The following is a 22,604-nucleotide window of genomic DNA, read 5'->3' as shown; positions in this document are numbered from 1 at the left end:
TAATATTCCTCCTTCTCATCCCCTACCCTCATGAAAGAATCCTGATCCCAGGGTTGGGGGGGTGGTCTGAGTTTTATTTTAGCCCTAAGAGCCTGTGTAACTACTGCCTTCCAGGGGCTACACCTTTCTTTAAAAAAAAAAAAAAAAAAAAAAAAAAAGACTTTACCCACAATAATTTGTTTATAAGTGGTTGGTTTTATGAGGTCTGTTTCCTGTTCAAATACAATAGGAAACTAATATTGCTTCTTAATACAAAACATCTTTTTTTTTTTTTTTGTCTTCCTAGGCTGTACTATTTTTACAACCATTGGGCTATGCAAGCGGCTGCCTACTTGTTTATTATTATAGATCTTTCCCTTGCTTTGTTTGAGGATCCTGCACTGTATCCACTTCCGTTTTTGGTAAGTGTTCTGTGGCATAAATTGCAATAGAAAGTATGCAATGAACAGTTAATGAATTGCCATATCTTACATACTGTATACCTTCCAACTCACCACCTTTGTAATCCATCCATGTTCCTCTCAACTTCATTAGCTTGCACAGTAGCCCAGCTATCCAGCACAGGAAGCATAGTTTGACTGTGGCCCAAAGCAACACAAAAGTTCATTTGTGCCCTATGGTGCATTTTTGCCAGAGAGAGAAGCCTTTTTATTTGTTCTATGACTATTAGCATTTTTGTTTTTTGCATTCTTTGTGCCCTCTTGTCAGTTACTGTCACTGTATCCCTTAATGGCAGCAATCTTCAAACAGGATTGCTGGTTGAGCTTTAAAGGAGAAGGTGATAGAAGTGGAACAAGACAGACAGCTGGCTTTATTTCAGTCAAGTGAATGAGCCCAGCCTCTTTTAAGAGGAAAATTTCTTTCCCTCACAAACTGGTGAGGAAGTGGAGCTTTCACAATGTTCAGGCCCACAAGACCTCTGCTGGAAAGAAGTGTTTGCACACCTAGAAATTCGCCAGGTTTGACTCTGAGACTCACAAACTTCAATGAAACCTCCGGGTGTCCAGAGACACCTGGGAAATCTCTGGGTGCTAGCCCCTCCCTTTTTGTTCCCTGCAGGCTGCTTGGGTGGAGGAGAAAAGAACAGGAGGGGAAGGGCTGGCTAAGGAAGCAGAACACCACTTCCCTCCTCACTCCAACTGCACTCCCTCCCCTCCTTTTCCCTACAAAACAAGAGGAGAGGAGCTGGATTATGCAACAGAGGGAGGGGGAGCGTGCTGAGATCAGGGAAGGGGGAAAGTATTGGGGTCATCCCTGGAGTAGGGGGCAGAGAGAGAATGTATGTGAGATAGTGTCAATGGGGAATGGAAGAAAGAAAGTTGATGAGCAGCACCCTCCTCCTTCCCTCTGCTAATCCACACCGAATCTGTGTGGCCACAACTCGATTGCTCCCAGGTTTGGTTGTGTGGCACACCATTTAGAGTCCATAGAGTCACATTCTCCCCATAGATTGCACAGGGTGTGGAAGTTCTTTTAAGGTCATGTGGGCCAAAAGCTGCAAGTGGAAATGAATCTAATATTTAAGGGGATAATTTTTCAAAAAAGCTGTTAATTTTCTAAAAGCTTTTTCTATTACTGGGCCTCTTATTTGGAATTCAAGCTTTGCAAAGATTCTGATTATTTCAATTTTAGAAAGAAAACCAAAGGATTATTGTTTTCCTAGGCCTTTCTGCTAGAACCTTGAAAGTTTTTCTGTTTGTTTAGAAGAATGTAGTGTGTTTTGAGTTCTTTTCCTTTATTTGTTAACGCGTTTATAGGGACCTTCATTTTTGGTGGGGTTTTTTATTTTTTTACGGGAATTTATCAGTGTTTATTATGATAAGAAAAACAGGAGAAAATAATTTGAAAAAACTGACTTCTTACTTTTCTTGATAAATATCAGAGTTTATTTTGGTGGACAGAAGTCAGGATAATAAAACATCAGATTCTCCCACCCACTCAGCAGCATCCCCTTCCCTACCCCATCCCCTGCCTAACATGCTCCTCTCTTTCTCTCTCCTCCCACCCCACCAAGAATCTCCCTCCTTCCCCCCACCCCCCCATTTCCTCCCCGCACACAATACAAAAGCATTCAGCCTTACCAATAGCTGATTCACTCTCCCTCAAAAGCATGCTTACTGAGGCTCCCTCAATCTGCAGCACTGCTGCTTTTATGCAGGCCCAGGGAGCCTGCCAGAAAGAGCTTCTGGTGTACACGGCCTGCTGAATAGCATTCATGGCACCAGACAACTGGCACTTTGGTTGCTTGGGGGGGGGGGGATGAGGAGGGAGGACTTGAAACATAGCATTACTGGAAGGTGAGTGCTTTCACTGTTGAAGGCCTTGAAATGCTCTGGAGTAGCTTTTTAATCAGCCTAAAATTAGGGTGAATATTGATTAAAACCAAATGTCACCTTGGAAAAATCTGGGAATTTATGGGTGAAAATCAGTTTAAACTGAAAACGAAGGACCCTAGTCATTTGTCATTTATGATTGTATGTTTTATTATAATCCACTATGAATAGGTTCTGGAGAAAGCATAATATGGTAACATAGTAATGATGGCAGAAAAAGACCAGATGGTCCATCCAATCTGGCCAGGAAGATTTTTTAGGGTAGTAACTGCCACTCCATGAAGATTATCCCCATGTTTCTGTTGCGAGTATTAACTGCCAGGGCCGGTGCAAGGGTTTAAGTGCCCTAGGCAAACCTTCTGCCTTTCACCCTTTCCACCCTGGTCCAGGCCCCCAGCTCAGGGCCCTGACCTCATTCACTCACACACTTTGGTTTCTTATCTCATTCACACATGCACCCTTACAAAGGCTCCCTCCTTCTCTCTCACTAACACCATTGCTCTCTCATGCATACACAGACACACACAGACACTCATGGCCTGCCAAGTCTCTACTCCTCTTGGATGTATGTAGGTCGGGCTCCGCTCATGGCCCCATATGGCTGCTCTTTGCCTCCCCCTAATGGCTGGCATCCTAGACGACCGCCTAGTTCGCCTATTGGGATGTGCTGACCCTGTTAACTGCCGTTCTGCAGATTACCCCAATGTTTCTGTTGAGGGTATTAACTGTAGGTTACCCACAAGCCTTATGTTTATGGCAACAATATTTATTCAGCCACACACATGACAGAAGCAAAACAGCAGATATAAGCAATATCTATTAAGAAAACAATAATCCTGCCATAAGAACAGATTTTAAACAGCAAGATAAGAACAATACAGACTGAGAAAAATAAAGAATAAAGTTAGAGTATTAAACTTCACCAAACAGGAACCAGTTAAGCTGCTCCGCCCTCAATCAGGCCACATACTGTATCAGTACCTTTAAAAAATAATAATAATACTAGCTACTCAGTGCCTTGATGCTTTATGTAATCCATCTTTGGCCTACTTTTAGGAAAAGGCAGAATGTCAAAAGCTTATAAATAAATAAAAGAATATTTTTATTTACTTTATTTATTTTTTAATAATGGAATAGAAGCAGTATTGCACCCAACATTAAGCTTGTTAGAAACTACAGCCAAACCTATCTCATAGAAAGGAAGCAGTGCCACTAAAGAAATGGTCCTTTTATGCAAAACTTGTATAATGTGTAGTCCACAATGAAAATGCTGCACTTGCTCAAAAAGTCATAATCAAAATAAACAGAGACAAGAAACTAAAACATTTTTTTTAACAATGCCACAGTATTTAAATCTTTCAATACCTTGAAACCGTAGTAGAAATATTTTTGTAAAGGCAACAGTGCAAGTATTTAAGTGGTTTCAGCAAACCAGGAAATACTGTCCGGTCAACAAACGTGACCGACGCTGGACCTCTCTATAATTAACCCTGGCATTGGTTTTAGTTTCTTGTCTGTTTTTTGAGTATAATGTATAGGTCCATGTAGAGCATTTCTATAAATATATGGTTTCTAGCATAATCTGTTCTGAAAAGGAGATTTGATTTCACATTTAGAAGCAAATTTAATTTACCAAAACATATTTGGGGGTAATTTTCAAAAGCATTTATACAAGTAAAAAGCAATTTTACGTGTGTAAATGGGCTTATTGAAAATTAGCCATAGGATTTTGCAGGTACTTTTATACCTACTGCAAAGAGGTGGTACTGCAGGTGGAGAAATCAATTTATGCATGTACTTTCAGTCTTTGCAAGTATGTACAGTACATATTCACATGGACATGTACACCTGCTCTCTAGCAGATGCAAATTGTGTGTGCTTTAGCTGCACTGAGGTACATGTGGTCCCGCTAATTTTCAAAGTGGACTTAAGCTTATAAGTTCACTTTGAAAATTTGGTCTGAAGTTCACTTGTACTTTCTACACATGGACTTCAGCCTTATGCAATCTTTTATAAAATCACCCTCATTAAGATTTCTACTGTATTAACATAAGAACATAAGAAAATGCCATACTGGGTCAGACCAAGGGTCCATCAAGCCCAGCATCCTGTTTCCAACAGTGGCCAATCCAGGCCATAAGAACCTGGCAAGTACCCAAAAACTAAGTCTATTCCATGTTACCATTGCTAATGGCAGTGGCTATTCTTTAAGTGAACTTAATAGCAGGTAATGCACTTCTCCTCCAAGAACTTATCCAATCCTTTTTTAAACACAGCTATACTAACTGCACTAATCACATCCTCTGGCAACAAATTCCAGAGTTTAATTGTGCGTTGAGTAAAAAAGAACTTTCTCCGATTAGTCTTAAATGTGCCCCATGCTAACTTCATGGAGTGCCCCCTAGTCTTTCTACTATCTGAAAGAGTAAATAACCGATTCACATCTACCCGTTCTAGACCTCTCATGATTTTAAACACCTCTATCATATCCCCCCTCAGTCGTCTCTTCTCCAAGCTGAAAAGTCCTAACCTCTTTAGTTTTTCCTCATAGGGGAGTGAAAGAAATATTCAAATGATTCGGAAGCCTATTAATTGCATCAGTAGCATGGGATCTTCTTAGTGTTTGGGTAATTGCCAGGTTCTTGTGGCCTGGTTTAGCCTCTGTTGGAAACAGGATGCTGGGCTTGATGGAACCTTGGTCTGACCCAGCATGGCAATTTCTTATGTTATGTTCTTATCTAAATAATTGTGTTAAAGCAGAAAAACAGGCAAAGACAGCCAGCACTAGACCACTCTGTCAAAAAAAAGTGTTTATTCTCTGGAAACCTCAGAAGAGCAGCTCTTTAGGAAAAGGCAAAGGTTTTGGGCATTTTGAAGCAACCAAAAAAATTCTCAAAATATATTGGAAAATCAAGTGATTCTCTAGTTCTGGTTTTCCTAATATGTTGTATTTCATCCTGCTTCCCTTTCTTGTTAGATTGTGTATCTCACAGGGATCTCATAACGACCTCTTTTAGGCAAGTTGGTTAAATTCCAGCCAATTTGTAATCTAGTCAGTGCTTTTTTTTCCTTGAAAGTAAAGTGCTGGTTCTCAGATGCAGAGTCATCTTTGGTGTGAAGGGAATGAGTGGGGGAAATCAGGGCAATCATCCAGTGCCCCGCACTCCAAAATAATTGCGTTCCCTGTAACTGGCTGGAGGGTTCAATCGCAATATGATCCTTCACCCCCTTTCCCATCCTTTCTCCCATAGGTAGCAGGCATAAGAAAGCAGCACTTTTACTTGCTGTACCTTTACCTTATGGCATGGGAAATGTACAGGTGAGGATGGATGTTGAAAAAGAGAGAGGCACCACTGGTGCTTTTCTCAGATTTCAGTTCTGGAAACTTTGCCATGACAATTTCTAAATGTATTGCCAAAGTAATAAAGTGGTTAAAAGAAAAATATGTAATATTGTTAATAACAGTAATTAAAATTACAGGGTACAGAATGGTTAATAGAATGGATATTGCCAGGTTCTATTGCTGTTCTATATTATCCCTGGTCATGGCATACAGTGTAACAAAACATGAGTGTCCCAGATCTGTTTTGTGCTTATGTTTGTCAGATAATTGGTACTATAAGGTTTCCTATATTGTTTCTAAGACTCAACACTGTTAACTACATTTGGGATTGTCTTTATTTATAGGTACTCAAAGTATCTCCAAATATTTCTGCATATTTTTTACTCCTATAATGATGAATTTAGTAGAAATCTTAATATGCTTTTATATTTTGTTTCCATTTCTTTCTATAAAGTCAGCAGTTTTGTAGGGAGGAAACTGTAAACTTCAGAGTTCTCAACTGATGCCATATTCATGACCTGTGCATTTGCAAGAAAAGTTAAACCCCATATTTCCAAAAATTCTTTTGGTAGAATAAAGAGCATACATTAACATGCTCACTCTGTCAAAATGATTTCCTACGTATATTCAAAATGCAACCTGTGCTTCAACTGACCTACTTGTTTTTAAGCTTTCTTTAGTTTCTTGTTTATCTTTTGTGCATGAAGATTCTCTTTTATGCAGAAAAATGAGATTTTGGGTGGCTTAAAGCTTGTAAGGTAGGATGAAAATAATCATACTGCAAAGAAGTAGATATAATACTTTTTTAGTCTTCACTTAGTAAAAGCACACCTTTGAGCACTGCTGAGGCCAGGCAAATGTGGTCCCAGTAGCTCTTCACATAGGAGGGGGATGTTATTGGCCACGGTTGCTCAAAACATGCATTGTAGGGATGTGAATTGGGTGATCGATTGTCTTAACGATGGATTTTGGCTGGGGGGGAGGGAAATCTGATTGTCATGGTTTTTGTTTTGTTTTTTTTAAATCGTAAAAAATCGTAAATCGGGGGAGGGTGGGAAAACCGGCATCCTAAAACCCACCCCGACCTTTTAAAATAAATCCCCCACCCTCCCGAAGCCCCCCAAAATGTTTTAAATTACCTGGGGTCCAGTGGGGGGGGGGGGGTCCCGGCGCGATCTCCCGCTCTCGGGCCACGGCTGCGTTAAAAGAAATGTCACCGGTGGCCCTTTGCCCTTACCATATGACAGGGCAAAGGTAGCGCCGGCGCCATTTTGATTCCTGTCACCCGATGTCACGAGTGCAGGAGATCGCTCCAGGACCCCCAGGGACTTTTGGCCAGCTTGGGGGGGCCTCCTGACCCCCACAAGACTTGCCAAAAGTCCAGCGGGGGTCCGGGAGCGACCTCCTACACGCGGGCCGTATTGCCAATATTCAAAATGGCGCCGGCGCTACTTTTGCCCTCACTATGTCGACATAGGGCAAAAACGGCGGCGCCCTCACTATGTCGACATAGTGAGGGCAAAAGTAGCGCCGGCGCCATTTTGAATATTGGCAATACGGCCCGCGTGTAGGAGGTCGCTCCCGGACCCCCGCTGGACTTTTGGCAAGTCTTGTGGGGGTCAGGAGGCCCCCCAAGCTGGCCAAAAGTCCCTGGGGGTCCAGCGGGGGTCCGGGAGCGATCTCCTGCACTCGTGACATCGGGTGACAGGAATCAAAATGGCGCCGGCGCTACCTTTGCCCTGTCATATGGTAAGGGCAAAGGGCCACCGGCGCCATTTCTTTTAACGCAGCCGTGGCCCGAGAGCGGGAGATCGCGCCGGGACCCCCCCCCCCCCACTGGACCCCAGGTAATTTAAAACATTTTGGGGGGCTTCGGGAGGGTGGGGGATTTATTTTAAAAGGTCGGGGTGGGTTTTAGGATGCCGGTTTTCCCACCCTCCCCCGATTTATGATTTTTTGACAATAAATCGGGGGAATTGTTGTTGTATCGCAGCTCTAACGATTTTTGACGATTTAAAATATATCTGACGATTGTTTTAAATCGTCAAAAAACGATTCACATCCCTAACATTGCACACACTAAAGGGCTGATGTAATAACTAGTGCAGCTTTTTACTCCTGTTTAAGTTCTGAAAAAACACTAAAACAGAACTCCAGGATGTAATAGGGGTTTTAGTTCCAAAAAATATGCAGTAAAGCAGGAGTTAAAACCCGCGCTAAGATTAGTACATGTGCAAGCAAATCTCATGTACATGAAGGTATTCAATATTACTAAGCAATGCAGGGAGGCATGATAGAGGGGAGCCTGCTTAGCACACCTTTTTATACTATGGGAAATTTAACTCCTGAGTCAGGGAAGGAATAAAAGTTAACTCAAAATTTTGGTGGCTATTTTAGTCTATTGTTGGTGCCCATGTGGCAGTGTGTATAAGTGCTTTTCTGTGCCAATATGGATTACTGGTGTTGTTTTTCCTTATGGTTTGATATGTTTTTTGGGAAAGCTGCAGAACAAAAAAAAAAGGAGGGAAAAGAGAAAAAGATGCTTTATTGCTAAAGAAGAGAGAAGGGGTTGAGAAGAGCAAGCCATCCTAGCTCAAGTCATTCTCAGAAGTGCACACAGGCAGCAGATATTTTGCCTGAGGACAACACTGCTGAAGTTGCAAGAGACAGACATGATCTGAAAGTATAGATTGAGGTCAAAGGCAATACTTTCTCTCTCTGAATATAAGAAGTGCCATGTTGAATCAGACAAAGGTCCATTGAACCCAGCATCCTGTTTCTGATAGTGGCCAGTCCGGGTTACAAGTACTCGGCAGATCCCAAATAGTTTTCCTTACATCATAGTCTTAGTGATAAGCCCTGGCTTTCCCATCTACCTGGCTAAGAACTGTATATGGACCTTTCCTTCTGGAACTTGTCCAATGCTCTTTTAAGCTCCACTGTGTTAGTTGCTTAACTACATCCTCTGGTAACAGATTCCATAGCTTGATTATGCACTGTATGAAAAAAAACTTCCTATGATTTGTTTTAAATCCACCAGGTGCTAGCTTCATAAAGTGCTTCCTAGTGTTATTTGAAAGGATACATAACCATTCAATATTTACCCGTTCCACCCCATTCATGATTTTAATAAATCTTAATCATATCCCCTCTGTCATCTTTTCTTCTAAGCTAAAGAGCCCTAATTTGTTTAGCCTTTCTCCATAAGGGAGCTTTTCCTGGTTTTCCATCCCCGTTGTTATTTTTGTCACCCTTCCCTGTACAGTTTCTATTTCTGATACGTCTTTTCTGAGATGGGGTGACCAGAACTGCACACAATTCTCAAGGTGCAGTCACTTTTTAGGCTGGCAGGGGCCTGTAAATCTGTCAAGATAGTCACATACACAGAAACTGCAAATTCTTTCATAGCTGCATTTGGCTGCAGATAGCCCCAAAGGTCTATGTCCATTTTTTCTGACATCTGAGAGTCCATCTTAGCTGCTTGTCCTGTGGGAAGAATTGGGATTTCCCTACAGTTCTCTTCAACTAAAACATGTTTGGAAGCCCAGCCCCTTAGGTTGGCTGCTGAATGACTTTCTTATTATGGCTGATAATGTCCACATCAGTCGCCGTGACTTGCATTTCTTTTGTATGCTGCAGCACCATTTCAGATGCCAAAACCATTTCCTATGCTATTGCAAGGATCATATGTGGTTGAGCAAGGAGGTGGTGCTGAAGTACTTCATTCTAGACCCTGCAGACTAGACTCTCACAAAGCATGTCCTTTAAGAATTTGCCAAATTTGCAATGCAGTATAATTTTGTGCAGCTCAGCATTATAGATGGCCAGGCTCTTTTATTACAATTTTGATGCTGCTCTCAAATTGAATGCTTTGCACTATGAAGAATAGAGTAGGTAAAAAATTGGATTTTAGCAATGCTATGATATCCTCCTATAACTTAGGGGCAGATTTTAAATACTTGCGCGAGCGCGTACTTTTGTTCGCGCAGCAGGGGTTTTAAAATCCGCCCCTTAGTGTTTGGCAAGGCTGGCAAGACCAGTGAAAGTATGATGGCATATTAATCCAAAAAAAATCCATATCAGTATCAAAGTAAAAACACAATTTATAATTAATTTCTCATGGAAAACTACCATATTAGAGAGCTCAAAAACACACCAAACTCACTGATTACTTGCAGTCACTACAGCATCAATCACTCTTAAATTTAATCATAGGTCTGTGTAATTAATTTATTTATTTATTTATTTTATTTAGTGTTTTTCTATACCAGCATTCGAGATAAAAATCACATCATGCTGGTTTACATTTAACAAGGGGTGTAAAATGATGATAAACTAAAAAACTGTAACAAGTGAACAGAAAATCTGCAGTTACAATAAAACAAGGATGTTCCAAAACTGGGTGAAGAAGGAAAGTCTAAAGGAAATTAATAGAAAGAGCAATTATTTACAATGTTCTAAGAATGTCTGACTGTGGTGGTTGTTGCATAGAGATTCAGTTGGGGTCTGGAAAGGCTTGTTTAAACAACCATGTCCTAAGCCTTTTTCTGAAAGTTGGAAGGCACGGTTCTTGACTAAGATCAGGAGGAATGGAGTTCCATAGCGATGGTCCTGCTGTAGAGAAAGCCCGGTCTCTAAAAGTTATGGGGTAGATTTTATAAATGTACGCACGGGCGTACTTTTGTTCGTGCACCAGGCGCAAACAAAAGTACGCTGGATTTTATAAGATGCGCGCATCTTATAAAATCCGGGGTCGGCGCACGCAAGGGGGTGTACATTTGTGCAACCTGCGCGCGCCGAGCCCAGCGCGCGCTGCCTGTTCCATCTGAGGCCGCTCCGAAATCGGAGCGGCCTCAGAGGGAACTTTCCTTCCGCCTCCCCTCACCTTCCCCTACCTAACCCCCCCCCCCCCCGGCCCTATCTAAACCCCCCCCCACCTTAGTTGGCAGATTTACGCCTGCAGAAAGCAGGCGTAAATCTGCGCGCGCCAGCGGGCTGCTGGCGTGCCATCACCTGACCCGGGGGCTGGTCCGGAGGCCTCGACCACACCCCTGGGCTGGCGCCATGCCCCTGGGCTCGCCCCCGAAACGCCGCGTCACTCGCGGCACACCCCCCGACACGCCCCTCCATGCAAGCCCCGGGACTTACGCACGCCACCGAGCCTATGCAAAATAGGCTCGGCGCGTGCAGGGGGGGTTTGGGGTAGGTTTTCAGGGGGTACGCGCGTATCATACGCGCGTACCCCTTTGAAAATCTACCCCTATATGTTGAGAGGTTTTGGTATGGGGAACATGTAGTGATTCTCTGTAAGCTTCTCTAATGGGTCTGGAGGAGGTATGTTTTCTGAATGGGATTTGTAGGTTGAGTGGAACCTGGTGATGGATGGCTTTATAGTGAATGGCTTTATAGTGAATGGCTTTATAGTGAATGGATGGCTTTATAGTGAATTGGCTTTATAGTGAATTGGCAGCCAGTGTAGGTCTTTGAGGATGGGAGAAATGTGGTCTCTTCTCCTTGTGTTTGTCAGTATTCTGGCTGCCGCGTTTTGGACCATCTGAAGAGGTTTGGTGCGAGATGAGGGGAGACCTAATAGGATAGAGTTACAGTAGTCTATCTTAGAGAAGATTATGGCTTGCAGAACCGTTCTGTAGTCTTGAAAGTGAAAGAGTGGTTTTGTTCTTTTCAGGACATGTTAGTTTATGAAAACAGTCCTTAGTTGTTTGGTTGATAAATGATTTTAGATTTAGCAGATTGTCGATAATAACTCCTAAATCTCTTGTTTGTGTGATGTGAAGGTTTGCTGGTGGATTCGTAGTGATATTACTATTTTCCGGGGAGATGAGGAGGAGTTCGCTCTTAGAAGAATTTAGTATTAAGAATTTAATAATGAAAATCAATAATACTAGATACATATTTTTTGAACCTTCTCAGTTAGGGTTTTTTTTTGGACTCCTACCAGTCTTCTGATAAAACTAGCCAAGTCTCAGCCGCTGATTAAATTAATCTGTACCCCCCCCCCCCCCTTTTCCTTTTCTTTTATATGGAATATATTGTATATTGCTCTGTTTGCTATGATTCTCTCCTTCATTGTAATTCAGGAAGTGTTTTATCTGTAATTATGACTATTTCTAAATCTCTGTATTTTTCCTGTGTTTTCTGTGACATTATATTGCTGCCTGTAAAATTTGAAATTTAATAAAAATAAAATTTAAAAAAAATGTAATCATAGGTCTCCCTTGACACAGGCTATGTTTGATAGAGATGTGAATCGTTTTTTGTGTTCGTGTCATTCTTCGTTTTTCGGCCGCCACTGGAAATGTCATTTTTTTGCGGTTTGGGTCTTTTTTTTTCACGAAAAATCATTTTTTGTTAGTGTGCACTACTCTTGTTAGTGTGCGCTAACAAAAACAGTTAGATTTTGTTATTTTTTGTTACTCTGTTAGTTTTTGTTAGCGTGCGTGCTAATCTGAAAAACGAATTTTCGCGAAAAAACTGGAAAATCCCAATCGTTTTTCGGACTCCCCGAAACATGCCAAATTGGACAATTTCGTTGAAATTATCCAATTTGGCAAAAACGAATGCACATCTCTAATGTTTGATAACTTCATCAGGGGCCAGCAACAAACAGTCTATGATATCAGCTTCATTGCTGCAGTAACAAAAAGGCAATTATGGCGTTCATCCTCCCGGTACTCCCGATATGTAGAACTGACACACACAGCAGCATACTATACTATATTCTCAAAAATCCAAAATTTGGAGGAAAAAAAAAAAAAAAAGACCGTTACAGAATGTTGAACGGCAGAGAGATTTCTTTATGCAAGAAGTGTCTGAAAACTTGCTCTAAATGATGCCTTACCAATGTCACATGGTCACCCAGCCTCCAATCAATGAGCAAGAAACAAAGTTTCGCAGCTAAAGATTTTAAAGATACCCAGTCAATATTCACATTCATTCAATTAAAGAACACAATGTTCAATCTAAATATCTAATGTTCTTTAAAATTCAGTGAGGAAGCAGAATTGCGACCTCATAATGTGGTAGTCACCATATCAATCACACACCATTGTAGATTTTGGAAAGCAATGCAATGTTTAACTACTGATGCCTGCTCCTTTCAGATGTTAAGATAATTCCAATCTTCATGGAGATGGGTTTGGATTGGTCTTTTAGTCCAGCCAATATACAACTGAGGGCAAGGGCACTGGCTAGCGTAAATCACATTTGTGGTGTCACATGTGGTAAATGTCTACAAAGTAATTTTAAATTTGGTTACTGGGTGTTCCCAAAATTATCCAGTAATATTGTCCAGCAAAGATGACACTTCTGACAAGGTTAATGGCCTCCTAATGCTGGCTGTGCAATGCAATCTATTGTAACTGGGATAGCAGCTTTGACTGTACAATCCCAGATGTTAGAATCCTGGAAATAAGCAAACATAGCTGTCCAGAAAAAATTGGATACATACCTAAAACATGCTAGTGTTGTCTTATACTATTTGCAATGTGCTTACACACTAGAACTTTGCAACACACACATTTCTAAAGAGAATTTCTGTTTTTGTCAATACTGTAATAAAGGAATGCGATCTGAGTAAAGTACTCTATAATAGGTAGTTTTTAAAGCAGGGAATGGGTAATCTTTATCAAAGAACTGTTTTGCCAACATATAGATTTGTGTTTTGTATTCTACTACAGATTATCATATGCTCCAGATTTTAAAAAGTTGACTTACAGGAAGTTCCAATTTGAATGCAGTTGGATGAAAACTGTGATACCTCAAAAAGTTATTCCTCTCTTTATCTTTCCGGAAGATAATAGTAGACAAGCCATTTTGCTATTTCACTATCAAAATGCAATGTGATGATAATTATATGATAGAGTGAATTTCAAGTGCGGATTAAACACATTCATCCACTGAAGGAAGGTATTTAAATCAGAAATAGCTGCATCCCAAATAAAATTAAAAAAAAAATCAATCTAATGTAGCCACAGAATTACATGTGAAAAAAAGAGACAGTAATTAGATATACTGTTCTTCAAATGCTTCGATGACCAAGCTAGGCACTGATAGGGCTACTAAAGACCCCATTGTGATCCCATAAGTTTATATATAAAAACCATCCTGAAAAAGAAAACATTTTCCAACACAAGCTTAGTAATGGAAATAAAAAAAAAAAACCTGCCAAGAATGCACTGAACATTCACGTTTCTAGAGAAAACCTCTGAAATAATCTTCAAAGCAACCAGTTGGGAGACATTTGTGTACAAAACCTCTACATCTATAGTCACCAGCACTGCTTGATTAGATAAAGTAGACAACTGTTGTAGCTTGGATAACATTTGAGTGGTATCTTTAAGATATTATTACATCTGAACTACATATGGTTGCAAAAAAAAAAAAAAAATCCAAGAAAATTGCTAGAGTCTAATTGCTAGAGTCTGATAGCCTTGATACTATCAGTCTAAGGGGAGGATTAAGAAACGTTTTATGAATTTTGGGAACCCTGTATAAAACTAGAGTGTGAGGATGGTCCACAATTAGAAATCTGCATTCTCTAGATATTAGAAATGAAGCCACACATAGTGAGGTTATATACACGCAACCAAGCTGCTGGATCCTCAGTTTCCCATAATATATAACATCAGACAGTTTCTGTATCGCAGTGATGTAATCTTGCCAGTGTTGTATTACAACCCTGCCCCCTTTATCTGTGGGTCTGATAATTAATTATATGGGTATCATCAGCTAGAAAGTGTAAAGCTTGAGTTAAATCCTCATGCATGTTTTAAAAAATAAAGCAATTTTCGATGCTGATTTTTGTTTTTCTAAATTATTCATGTCTTGCAAAATTAAGAAGATGGCAATGTGAAGGTTAATAGGACTAGGAGGAAGCCATTTTGACAGTGGAAGAACAGAGACATTCTCAGTAAAATCCTTTTGTGTTGAAAAAAATAGTTTAATCTGTAATTTCCTAATGAATCGATTAAAAAAAAACTTACTATTAAACTGACTGTGAATTATAGTGGGAATAAATGACAGCTCCAAATTGAGAACTTGTTCCTGAGCTCTAGAACAACTCAATCTGGGATAGATTGACTACTGTGATGGTAGATGAGCTCAGGATCTTGTCTGGGGGCCCTGCCACTCTGCAAAGGCTTGTGATACTGGGTCTTTGCGAGTCCCTGGATCTCAGTGGCACCATACTAAAAGATTTTGAACATACATTCCTTTCAGGGTCATCTGAGCCATTGGCGTCATCATATGCCCGAGTCATCAAATGTTACCCGCTTATTTGAATAAAGTCCCAGATTATTATCCTGATTATACAATCGCCAATATATTCTATTCTGTGTATAGTCTTCTTAATTTCTACCAAATGTTTTGATCTTAGTTTGTTTCATAGTAGATCGAAATTGATCTAAAAATAGTTTGTTCAGTAATGGTGGCCATAAATACATCTAAAGAGAGACATTTTAATTGAATAAATTACAGGTTCTATTTGAGAGATGGATTCTTGTACAGCTTCTTAGTATATTCTATAAGAAATATGAGATCGATGGAACACTTGTTGAGCATAGCTATCCATATTTGAAGGAAGAATCATCCTGTATAAGTAGTAATGTGTAATGCTGGCTGGAAAGGTAGACCCTTGGTGCTGTGGTGAGATTGGATCACCTAGTGGGCAAGTGCATTAGGCTTGCACTGACAGCTGGCAGAGAAGTTCTTGGATGGGACTGACTGCAGCTTTGCCTATACCAGCCACCTCTCCCGCAGGTTGAGCCCTTGGGTTCTAGCGGCCAGTAGGTCTTAGGTAGGTCCTTAGGGCTATCCAGAAGGAGAGTATCCGAGTCGAGGCAGGTAGCAGAGATGAGATCCAAGCTAGAGGTCAGGGCAGGCAGCAGAAACGATATCTAAGACAGAGTCAGAACTGTGAGTCAAGCCAAAGGAAAACAGGGAGATGGAAGACCAGACAGATGATACCTAGCATGAACAAGGTGAAGGCAAGGAACTGGCCAGGTAAAGAACAGGACAAGGAGCACGGAAGAGGCAAGGACAAGGTAAGAAGCAAGACCAGGAACAAGGAACAGAACAAGATGTGGAAGCAACATGCACTGGGACACATGGGCACCAGGAGACCTGTTGCTGAGGCAAGGAAACTCTGTGGGCTTGGGCTGATATAGCTCTGATCATCAGGATATGCCATTCCAGTTTCCTGCTGTGAACAAGTCAGCAGGGGCAGTGATCTGGTAGCATCTCTGCTGCATTCGTGGAGCAGCTGGAGCGGGCGGCATTCGTGCTACAGTGGACCTATGATGGCATCAGGGGTAAGAGAGGCGGTTTATAGGGGGCCGTCTGAGCAACTAATCATGACAGCACCTCCCCCCATCAGAGCCTCCTGACCCCCCCTTATGGGCTTGGATTTCCTGGTGAACCTCTGGTGAAATTTGTGTACCAGTTGGGGGGGCTTGAAGGTTGATGGCCAGCTTCCACGAGTTCTCCTATGGGCCATAGCCCTTCCAGGCAATGAGGTATTGTAGTAGATTCTGGACCTTGCGAGAATCTAGGATTTCTTCCACCTCAAACTGGGTGTCTTCTTTGATGGTGAGTTCAGGTTTTCAGAGAGGTGTTTTGTCTGGCCAAGAGAGGAGCGTAGGCTTCAACAACTCAAATTCAAATCGATTAAAAAAAAAAAAAAAGACCAGTGGGCTTGCCTGGGGTGTTTAGTCTTTGGGCTTGTGCCAAATGTTTAAGGTATTTATGATTGGTATAGATTGTTATTGGGTGCTGGGCTCCATCCGGCAGATGCCGTCATTATTCTAAGGCCAACCTGACTGCTAGCAGCTTACAGTCTCCTATGGTATAATTCTGCTCTGCAGGGGAGAATTTCTGAGAGAAGTACAAGCAGGTCTCAAGAGTATTGTGGTTATGCTGCAGGAAGACAGTACCCACCCCGAGGGTGGATGCATCTGCCTCCAGGATGAAGGGTTTTGCTGGACCGTTGTAGTCTAAGCACGGACTCCAGATGAACTTGTCCTTGAGTTGTTCAAAGGCTCGAAGGGTGTCTGCAGACCAATTCCTGGTAATGGCTCCCTTCTTAGTTAAGGCGGTCAAACAGCAATAACCAGGGAGAAAATTGCCTGTAGTAATTGGTGAATCCCAAGAAAAGTTGCAATGCCTTGAAGCCAATGGATCTAAGCAGTCTAAAATTTCTTTCAACTTGTTTGGGGTCTATCTTGAGTCCTTAGTGATATATAATGTACCCCAAAATGGGGAGCTCCTTCTGTTTGAATTCACACTTTTCTAGTTTTGATGTAGAGATGGTGATTTTGGAGTCGCTGCAGAACCTGCTTCACATGATCTATGTGTTGGATGAAAGACTTGAAGAAGACTAGTCATCCACGTATACCACTGTGCAGAAGTAAAGAAGGTACCTGAAGATCTTGTTGACCATAAATTGAAATATCACAGGAGCATTACATTACCCAAAGGGCATTACCAGATATTTGTAGTGCCCATCGTGGGTATTAAAGGAGGTTTCCTATTCTTTGCCTTCACAAATTCTGATTAGATTGCATGCTCCCCGGAGGTTCAGCTTGGTAAAAACTTGTGTACCCCAGAGGCGGTCAAAGAGTTTGGAAATCAAGGGTAGCAGGTAGCGATTCTTTTTTGTAATGGAGTTAAGACCCTAGTAGTTTATGCAAGGGCATCGGGTCCTGTCCTTGCCAACAAAAAAGAATCCAGCCCCAGCAGGTAATGATAGAGAGGATGGATAAAGCATCTGTCCAGATTCTGTTTGATATCCCTGGACATTACTTTTGTCTCAGGAGCTGATAGAAGGTAGGTTCAGCCTCTGGGTGGAAGCTTGCCAGGGAGCAGATCTATAGAGCAGTCATAGACTCGATGAGACAGCAAGGTCTCTGCCTGTTTTCTGAAGACATCTGAGTACTCTGTGTTCTGGGCAGACAGGCCAGTCAATTGAGCAACAGCCACTTAGCATGGGAGTCTTTTAGGTAGTGCATGGGTGAGAAAGTATGTCACCCTATGCTGTGATCTATTCCTGTACTGGTTACTCAATAGTCAAGGAGAGCATCAGTCATATAAACTGCATCACAGTATTGAGAGCCATCGGATCTTGGGGTTATCCAAAGTAATATTTTAGCTTAATGAAGGATTTGGTATCTTCTTTAAGCATTTTGTAGCTGTTTAAAACTCATAAGCTAATATTACACAAGGCTTAAAAAATGTAACAATTTTTACAAAAATATTGGGAATTGTGCCATCACTGCGATCTTATAAATAGAAAATATCAAATTATTATAGGGACCAGCTGTTAAATGTAAAGAATCACTTATTTAAAATTGATGTATAGGAAGCCAATACTCATATAGATTAAAAAATAAAAGTAAACAAAAATAGTAGTCTTGCACTGTTAATGTTTACATACCTGTTTTATGTAAACCGATTTGATATGGCTATTACCATGAAGGTCGGTATAGAAAAATGTTAAATAAATAAATAGTTAATGTGTCTAAAATGCTCACGTGAATGTGCTGAAAAATGCTGCCGGTAGGAACTAGGCTCTTCATACGCAACACCCAATTTAGCAGTATTGGGCAGTGCTCTTCGAAAAGTTTGTTTTCACTAGATAAATACTTTAGCGATCCTCTGAGGTTGTCTGGCGTTTCTATATCATCAGAAAGTCATACCATTGTTCATGTTGTTCTCAATAAATTGTACATTACTTTTTTTATGTTATCACAGTATAAGTTCCTAGTATTTGCTGGCTAGTTTATATGCGATGCAGTTTATATGACTGACTGCTCTTCCTGACTATTGAGAAACCAGCACAGGAATAGATCATAGTATGGGGTGAATTTAAAACCTTCAATGTTGGATATCGTACTCTGTTATATTAATCGGAAGGTATGTATGCAACAGTTGACACTTTTTTTTTTCCTTTGTCATCTTACATAGAAACGACGGCGGAAGAAGACCAAACGGCCCATCGTGTCTGCCCAGCAAGTTTTGCACTTTTTTTTTTTCTCATACTTATCTGTTACTCTTGGCTCTTAGTAACCTTTTGGTTCTATTTCCCTTCCACCCCCACTGTTAATGTAGAGAGCAGTGTTGGAGCTGCATCTAAATGAAATATCTAGCTTAAATAGGGGCAGTAACCGCCGCAATAAGCAAGCTACACCCATGCTTATTTGTTTACCCAGACTATGTAATTCAATCCTTGTTGGTTGTCTGTATATAGATCCACTTTTCTTCATTCCCCCTGCCGTTGAAGCAGAGAGCTATGATGGATATGCGTGAAGTATCAAACTTTCTCCCCTGCCGTTGAAGCAGGGGAGAAAGTAGTCTATTTTCCATCCTCTCTTTTTATTTTATTGATCACACTACACTGTATATACAACTCATTTGTAAAAATGTTTCTTATTTATTAAGATTTTATATTTGTTTATAATATTATTCAGTCTGAGCCTGTTTCTTCACCTCTCTTGATTTTTCTGTTTCTATACCATGTGATGTCTTCAAATCCACTATTTGTTATTTGTTTATAATTTAATGCTAATTGGTGCAGCTGGTCATATCTTCTGTCATTGCTGATGGATTGTATGTGCTAGAATGGACCACATGATCCTTGATATTTCTGCCTCTTGAATATGCTATACGGATAGGTTCCTTGCTGCACCAATTACTCTCATTGCTCTTTAAAATCACCACATACTACGATCCGCTCACTATCAGGTAACATCATATCATTACCCCGTGCCACTTGTAAAACTTCACATGTGGTCTACGCAATATTTTGTCCATGCCCACTCACTTACGTGGGCATGACCAAACGTCCTATACGCACCAGATTAACAGAACACAAATGTTGCTTAAACACTAGAGATGTGAATCGTGTCCTCGATCGTCTTAACGATCGATTTTGGCTGGGAGGGGGAGGGAATCGTATTGTTGCCGTTTGGGTGTGTAAAGTATCGTGTAAATCGTGAAAATCGTGAGCCGGCACACTAAAACCCCCTAAAACCCACCCGACCCTTTAAATTAAATCCCCCACCCTCCCGAACCCCCCCCCCCCAAATGCCTTAAATTACCTGGGGGTCCAGCGGCGGTCCGGAACGGCAGCAGTCCGGAACGTCCTCCTGCAATTGAATCGTGTTGTCTTCAGCCGGCGCCATTTTTCAAAATGGCGGCGCAAAATGGTGGCAGCCATAGACCAACACGATTCGACTGCAGGAGGTCGTTCCGGACCCCCGCTGGATTTTTGGCAAGTCTTGTGGGGGTCAGGAGGCCCCCCCAAGCTGGCCAAAAGTCCCTGGGGGTCCAGCGGGGGTCCGGAAAACGATCTCCTGCCGCGAATCGTTTTCCATACGGAAAATGGCGCCGGCAGGCGATCGACTGCAGGAGGTCGTTCAGCAGAGGTTCCGGACCCCCGCTGAACGACCTCCTGCAGTCGATCTCCTGCCGGCGCCATTTTCCGTACAGAAAACGATTCGCGGCAGATCGTTTTCCGGACCCCTGCTGGACCCCCAGGGACTTTTGGCCAGCTTGGGGGGGCCTCCTGACCCCCACAAGACTTGCCAAAAGTCCAGCGGAGGTCCGGAACGACCTCCTGCAGTCGAATCGTGTTGGTCTATGGCCGCCGCCATTTTGCGCCGCCATTTTGAAAAATGGCGCCGGCTGAAGACAACACGATTCAATTGCAGGAGGCCGTTCCGGACCGCTGCCGTTCCGGACCGCCGCTGGACCCCCAGGTAATTTAAGGCATTTGGGGGGGTTCGGGAGGGTGGGGGATTTAATTTAAAGGGTCGGGGGTGGGTTTTAGGGGGTTTTAGTGTGCCGGTTTTCCTGCCCTCCCCCTTCCCCCGATTTACGATTTTTTGACGATAAATCGGGGGAATTGGTATTGTATCGTGGCCCTAACGATTTTTGACGATTTAAAATATATCGGATGATATTTTAAATCGTCAAAAACGATTCACATCCCTATTAAACACAGGCAGGATGGAAGAACCTCTTGTAGCGCATTTCAAAGAATATAATCATCAGTATTCTGAAATTCAATGGACCATTTTAGAAATAGTTTCAGCACATTGGAGATGAGGTGACAGGATTAAACGGCTCTGTCAATGTGAACAAAGGTGGATTCATCAACTACAAACAGTGACTACGTATGGGCTTAATAAGGAAATAGAGTGGATTCACTTCATGTGAGCACTATTTCATTAGGTATGTCTGACATCCAGGTGTAGCATGACAATTCACATATCATCAGTACTGATCTCGCGGTCTCTTCGTTCAGACGCCGACAAGAGGAAAAGGCAGCAAGGTTTGGTGAGTTGCGTTTTCAAACAAACCCTTGGGAAGTGTGGCATTTTTTCTAAAGAATATGTGCGATAAAATGTTTGAATTCCTTTTCTAGAGTAAAACTTGCAAAGACAAAATACAATGTGGATACGATAAATTAGATTTCTTAGTGGATATTTCAGGAGAATCACGTCCATATAGTCCCTGAAGCAGTAGCTCTGCGAAACATATGTCGGACTGGACAGCTTTCAAGTAATTGTATATCCGAAGCACGGTAGTACCACCAGTAAACAAGGGAAATACCGTTCCACATTAATTTTAGAAAAATTACAAAAAAACAAAAAAATGATTTTTCAGTAAAAGAGTTTTGATAGATTGGGACTGATGATTAAACATCACCCATAGCGGTTAGAAATACAGGTTAACTTGCTTGTCAACCGTGGGTGTTATGATGGTCCTATATACAAACTGAATGAAATTTAGCACATAGAAGGTTAAAATAATTTTTGCTCACAACGTGTTTGTCTGAGATACAAACACATTGTATATTGACATTAACTGTAATTGGTTTTGTAGACTTCAAATACCCCAATATTGACTGGGTAAATGTATCATCGGGACATGCCAGAGAGATAACGTTCCTGGATGGAATAAATGATAGCTTTATGGAGCAATTGGTTCAGGAACCGACGAGAGAGGGAGCAATTTTAGATCTAATTCTCAGTGGAGCACAGGATTTGATGAGAGGTAACGGTGGGGCCGCTTGGCAATAGTGATCATAATATGATCAAATTTGAATTAATGACTGGAAGAGGAACAGTATGCAAATCCACGGCTCTCGTGCTAAACTTTCAAAAGGGAAACTTTGATAAAATGAGAAAAATTGTTAGAAAAAAACTGAAAGGAGCAGCTACAAAAGTAAAAAGTGTGCAAGAGGCATGGTCATTGTTAAAAAAATACCATTCTAGAAGCATAGTCTAGATGTATTGCACACATTAAGAAAGGTGGAAATAAGGCAAAACGATTACCGGCATGTTTAAAAGGGGAGGTGAAAGAAGCTATTTTAGCCAAAAGATCTTCATTCAAAAATTGGAAGAAGGATCCAACAGAAGAAAATAGGATAATGCATAAACACTGGCAAGTTAAATGTAAGACAATGATAAGACAGGTTAAGAGAGAATTTGAAAAGAAGTTGGCCGTAGAGGCAAAAACTCACAGTAAAAACATTTTTTAAAATATAACCGAAGCAGAAAGCCTGTGAGGGAGTCAGTTGGACCGTTAGATGATTGAGGGGTAAAAGGGGCACTTAGAGAAGATAAGGCCATCGCGGAAAGATTGAATGATTTCTTTGCTTCGGTGTTTACTGAAGAGGATGTTGGGGAGGTACCCGTACTGGAGAAGGTTTTCATGGGTAATGATTCAGATGGACTGAATCAAATCACAGTGAACATAGAAGACGTGGTAGACTTGATTGACAAACTGAAGAGTAGTAAATCACCTGGACCGGATGGTATACACCCCAGAGTTCTGAAGGAACTAAAAAATAAAATTTCAGACCTATTAGTAAAAATTTGTAACTATTATTAAGATCATCTATTGTACCT

General features: G+C 41.4%; 1 protein-coding gene across 5 annotated transcripts in view; it reads left to right on the top strand.

The window, feature by feature from the left end:
• The window catches only part of LOC115087300 (two pore calcium channel protein 1-like), a 225,122-nt gene that overhangs the window by 96,350 nt on the left and 106,168 nt on the right, over positions 1-22,604 (top strand). For 4 of the 5 annotated variants that reach the window (XM_029594324.1, XM_029594326.1, XM_029594323.1 and 1 more), the window contains exon 3: positions 287-401. The exons of the other annotated variant lie outside the window; for it this stretch is intronic. In XM_029594324.1, the coding sequence (XP_029450184.1) occupies positions 287-401 (115 nt within the window). The remainder of the gene's footprint in view (positions 1-286; positions 402-22,604) is intronic. 5 annotated transcript variants of the gene reach the window in all.

This window comes from Rhinatrema bivittatum, chromosome 3 (assembly GCF_901001135.1).
Source record: "Rhinatrema bivittatum chromosome 3, aRhiBiv1.1, whole genome shotgun sequence".
NCBI classification, from domain to species: Eukaryota; Metazoa; Chordata; class Amphibia; order Gymnophiona; family Rhinatrematidae; genus Rhinatrema; species Rhinatrema bivittatum.
Note: the sequence above shows the minus strand (reverse complement) of the source record. Positions and strands in the feature narration are given on the sequence as shown.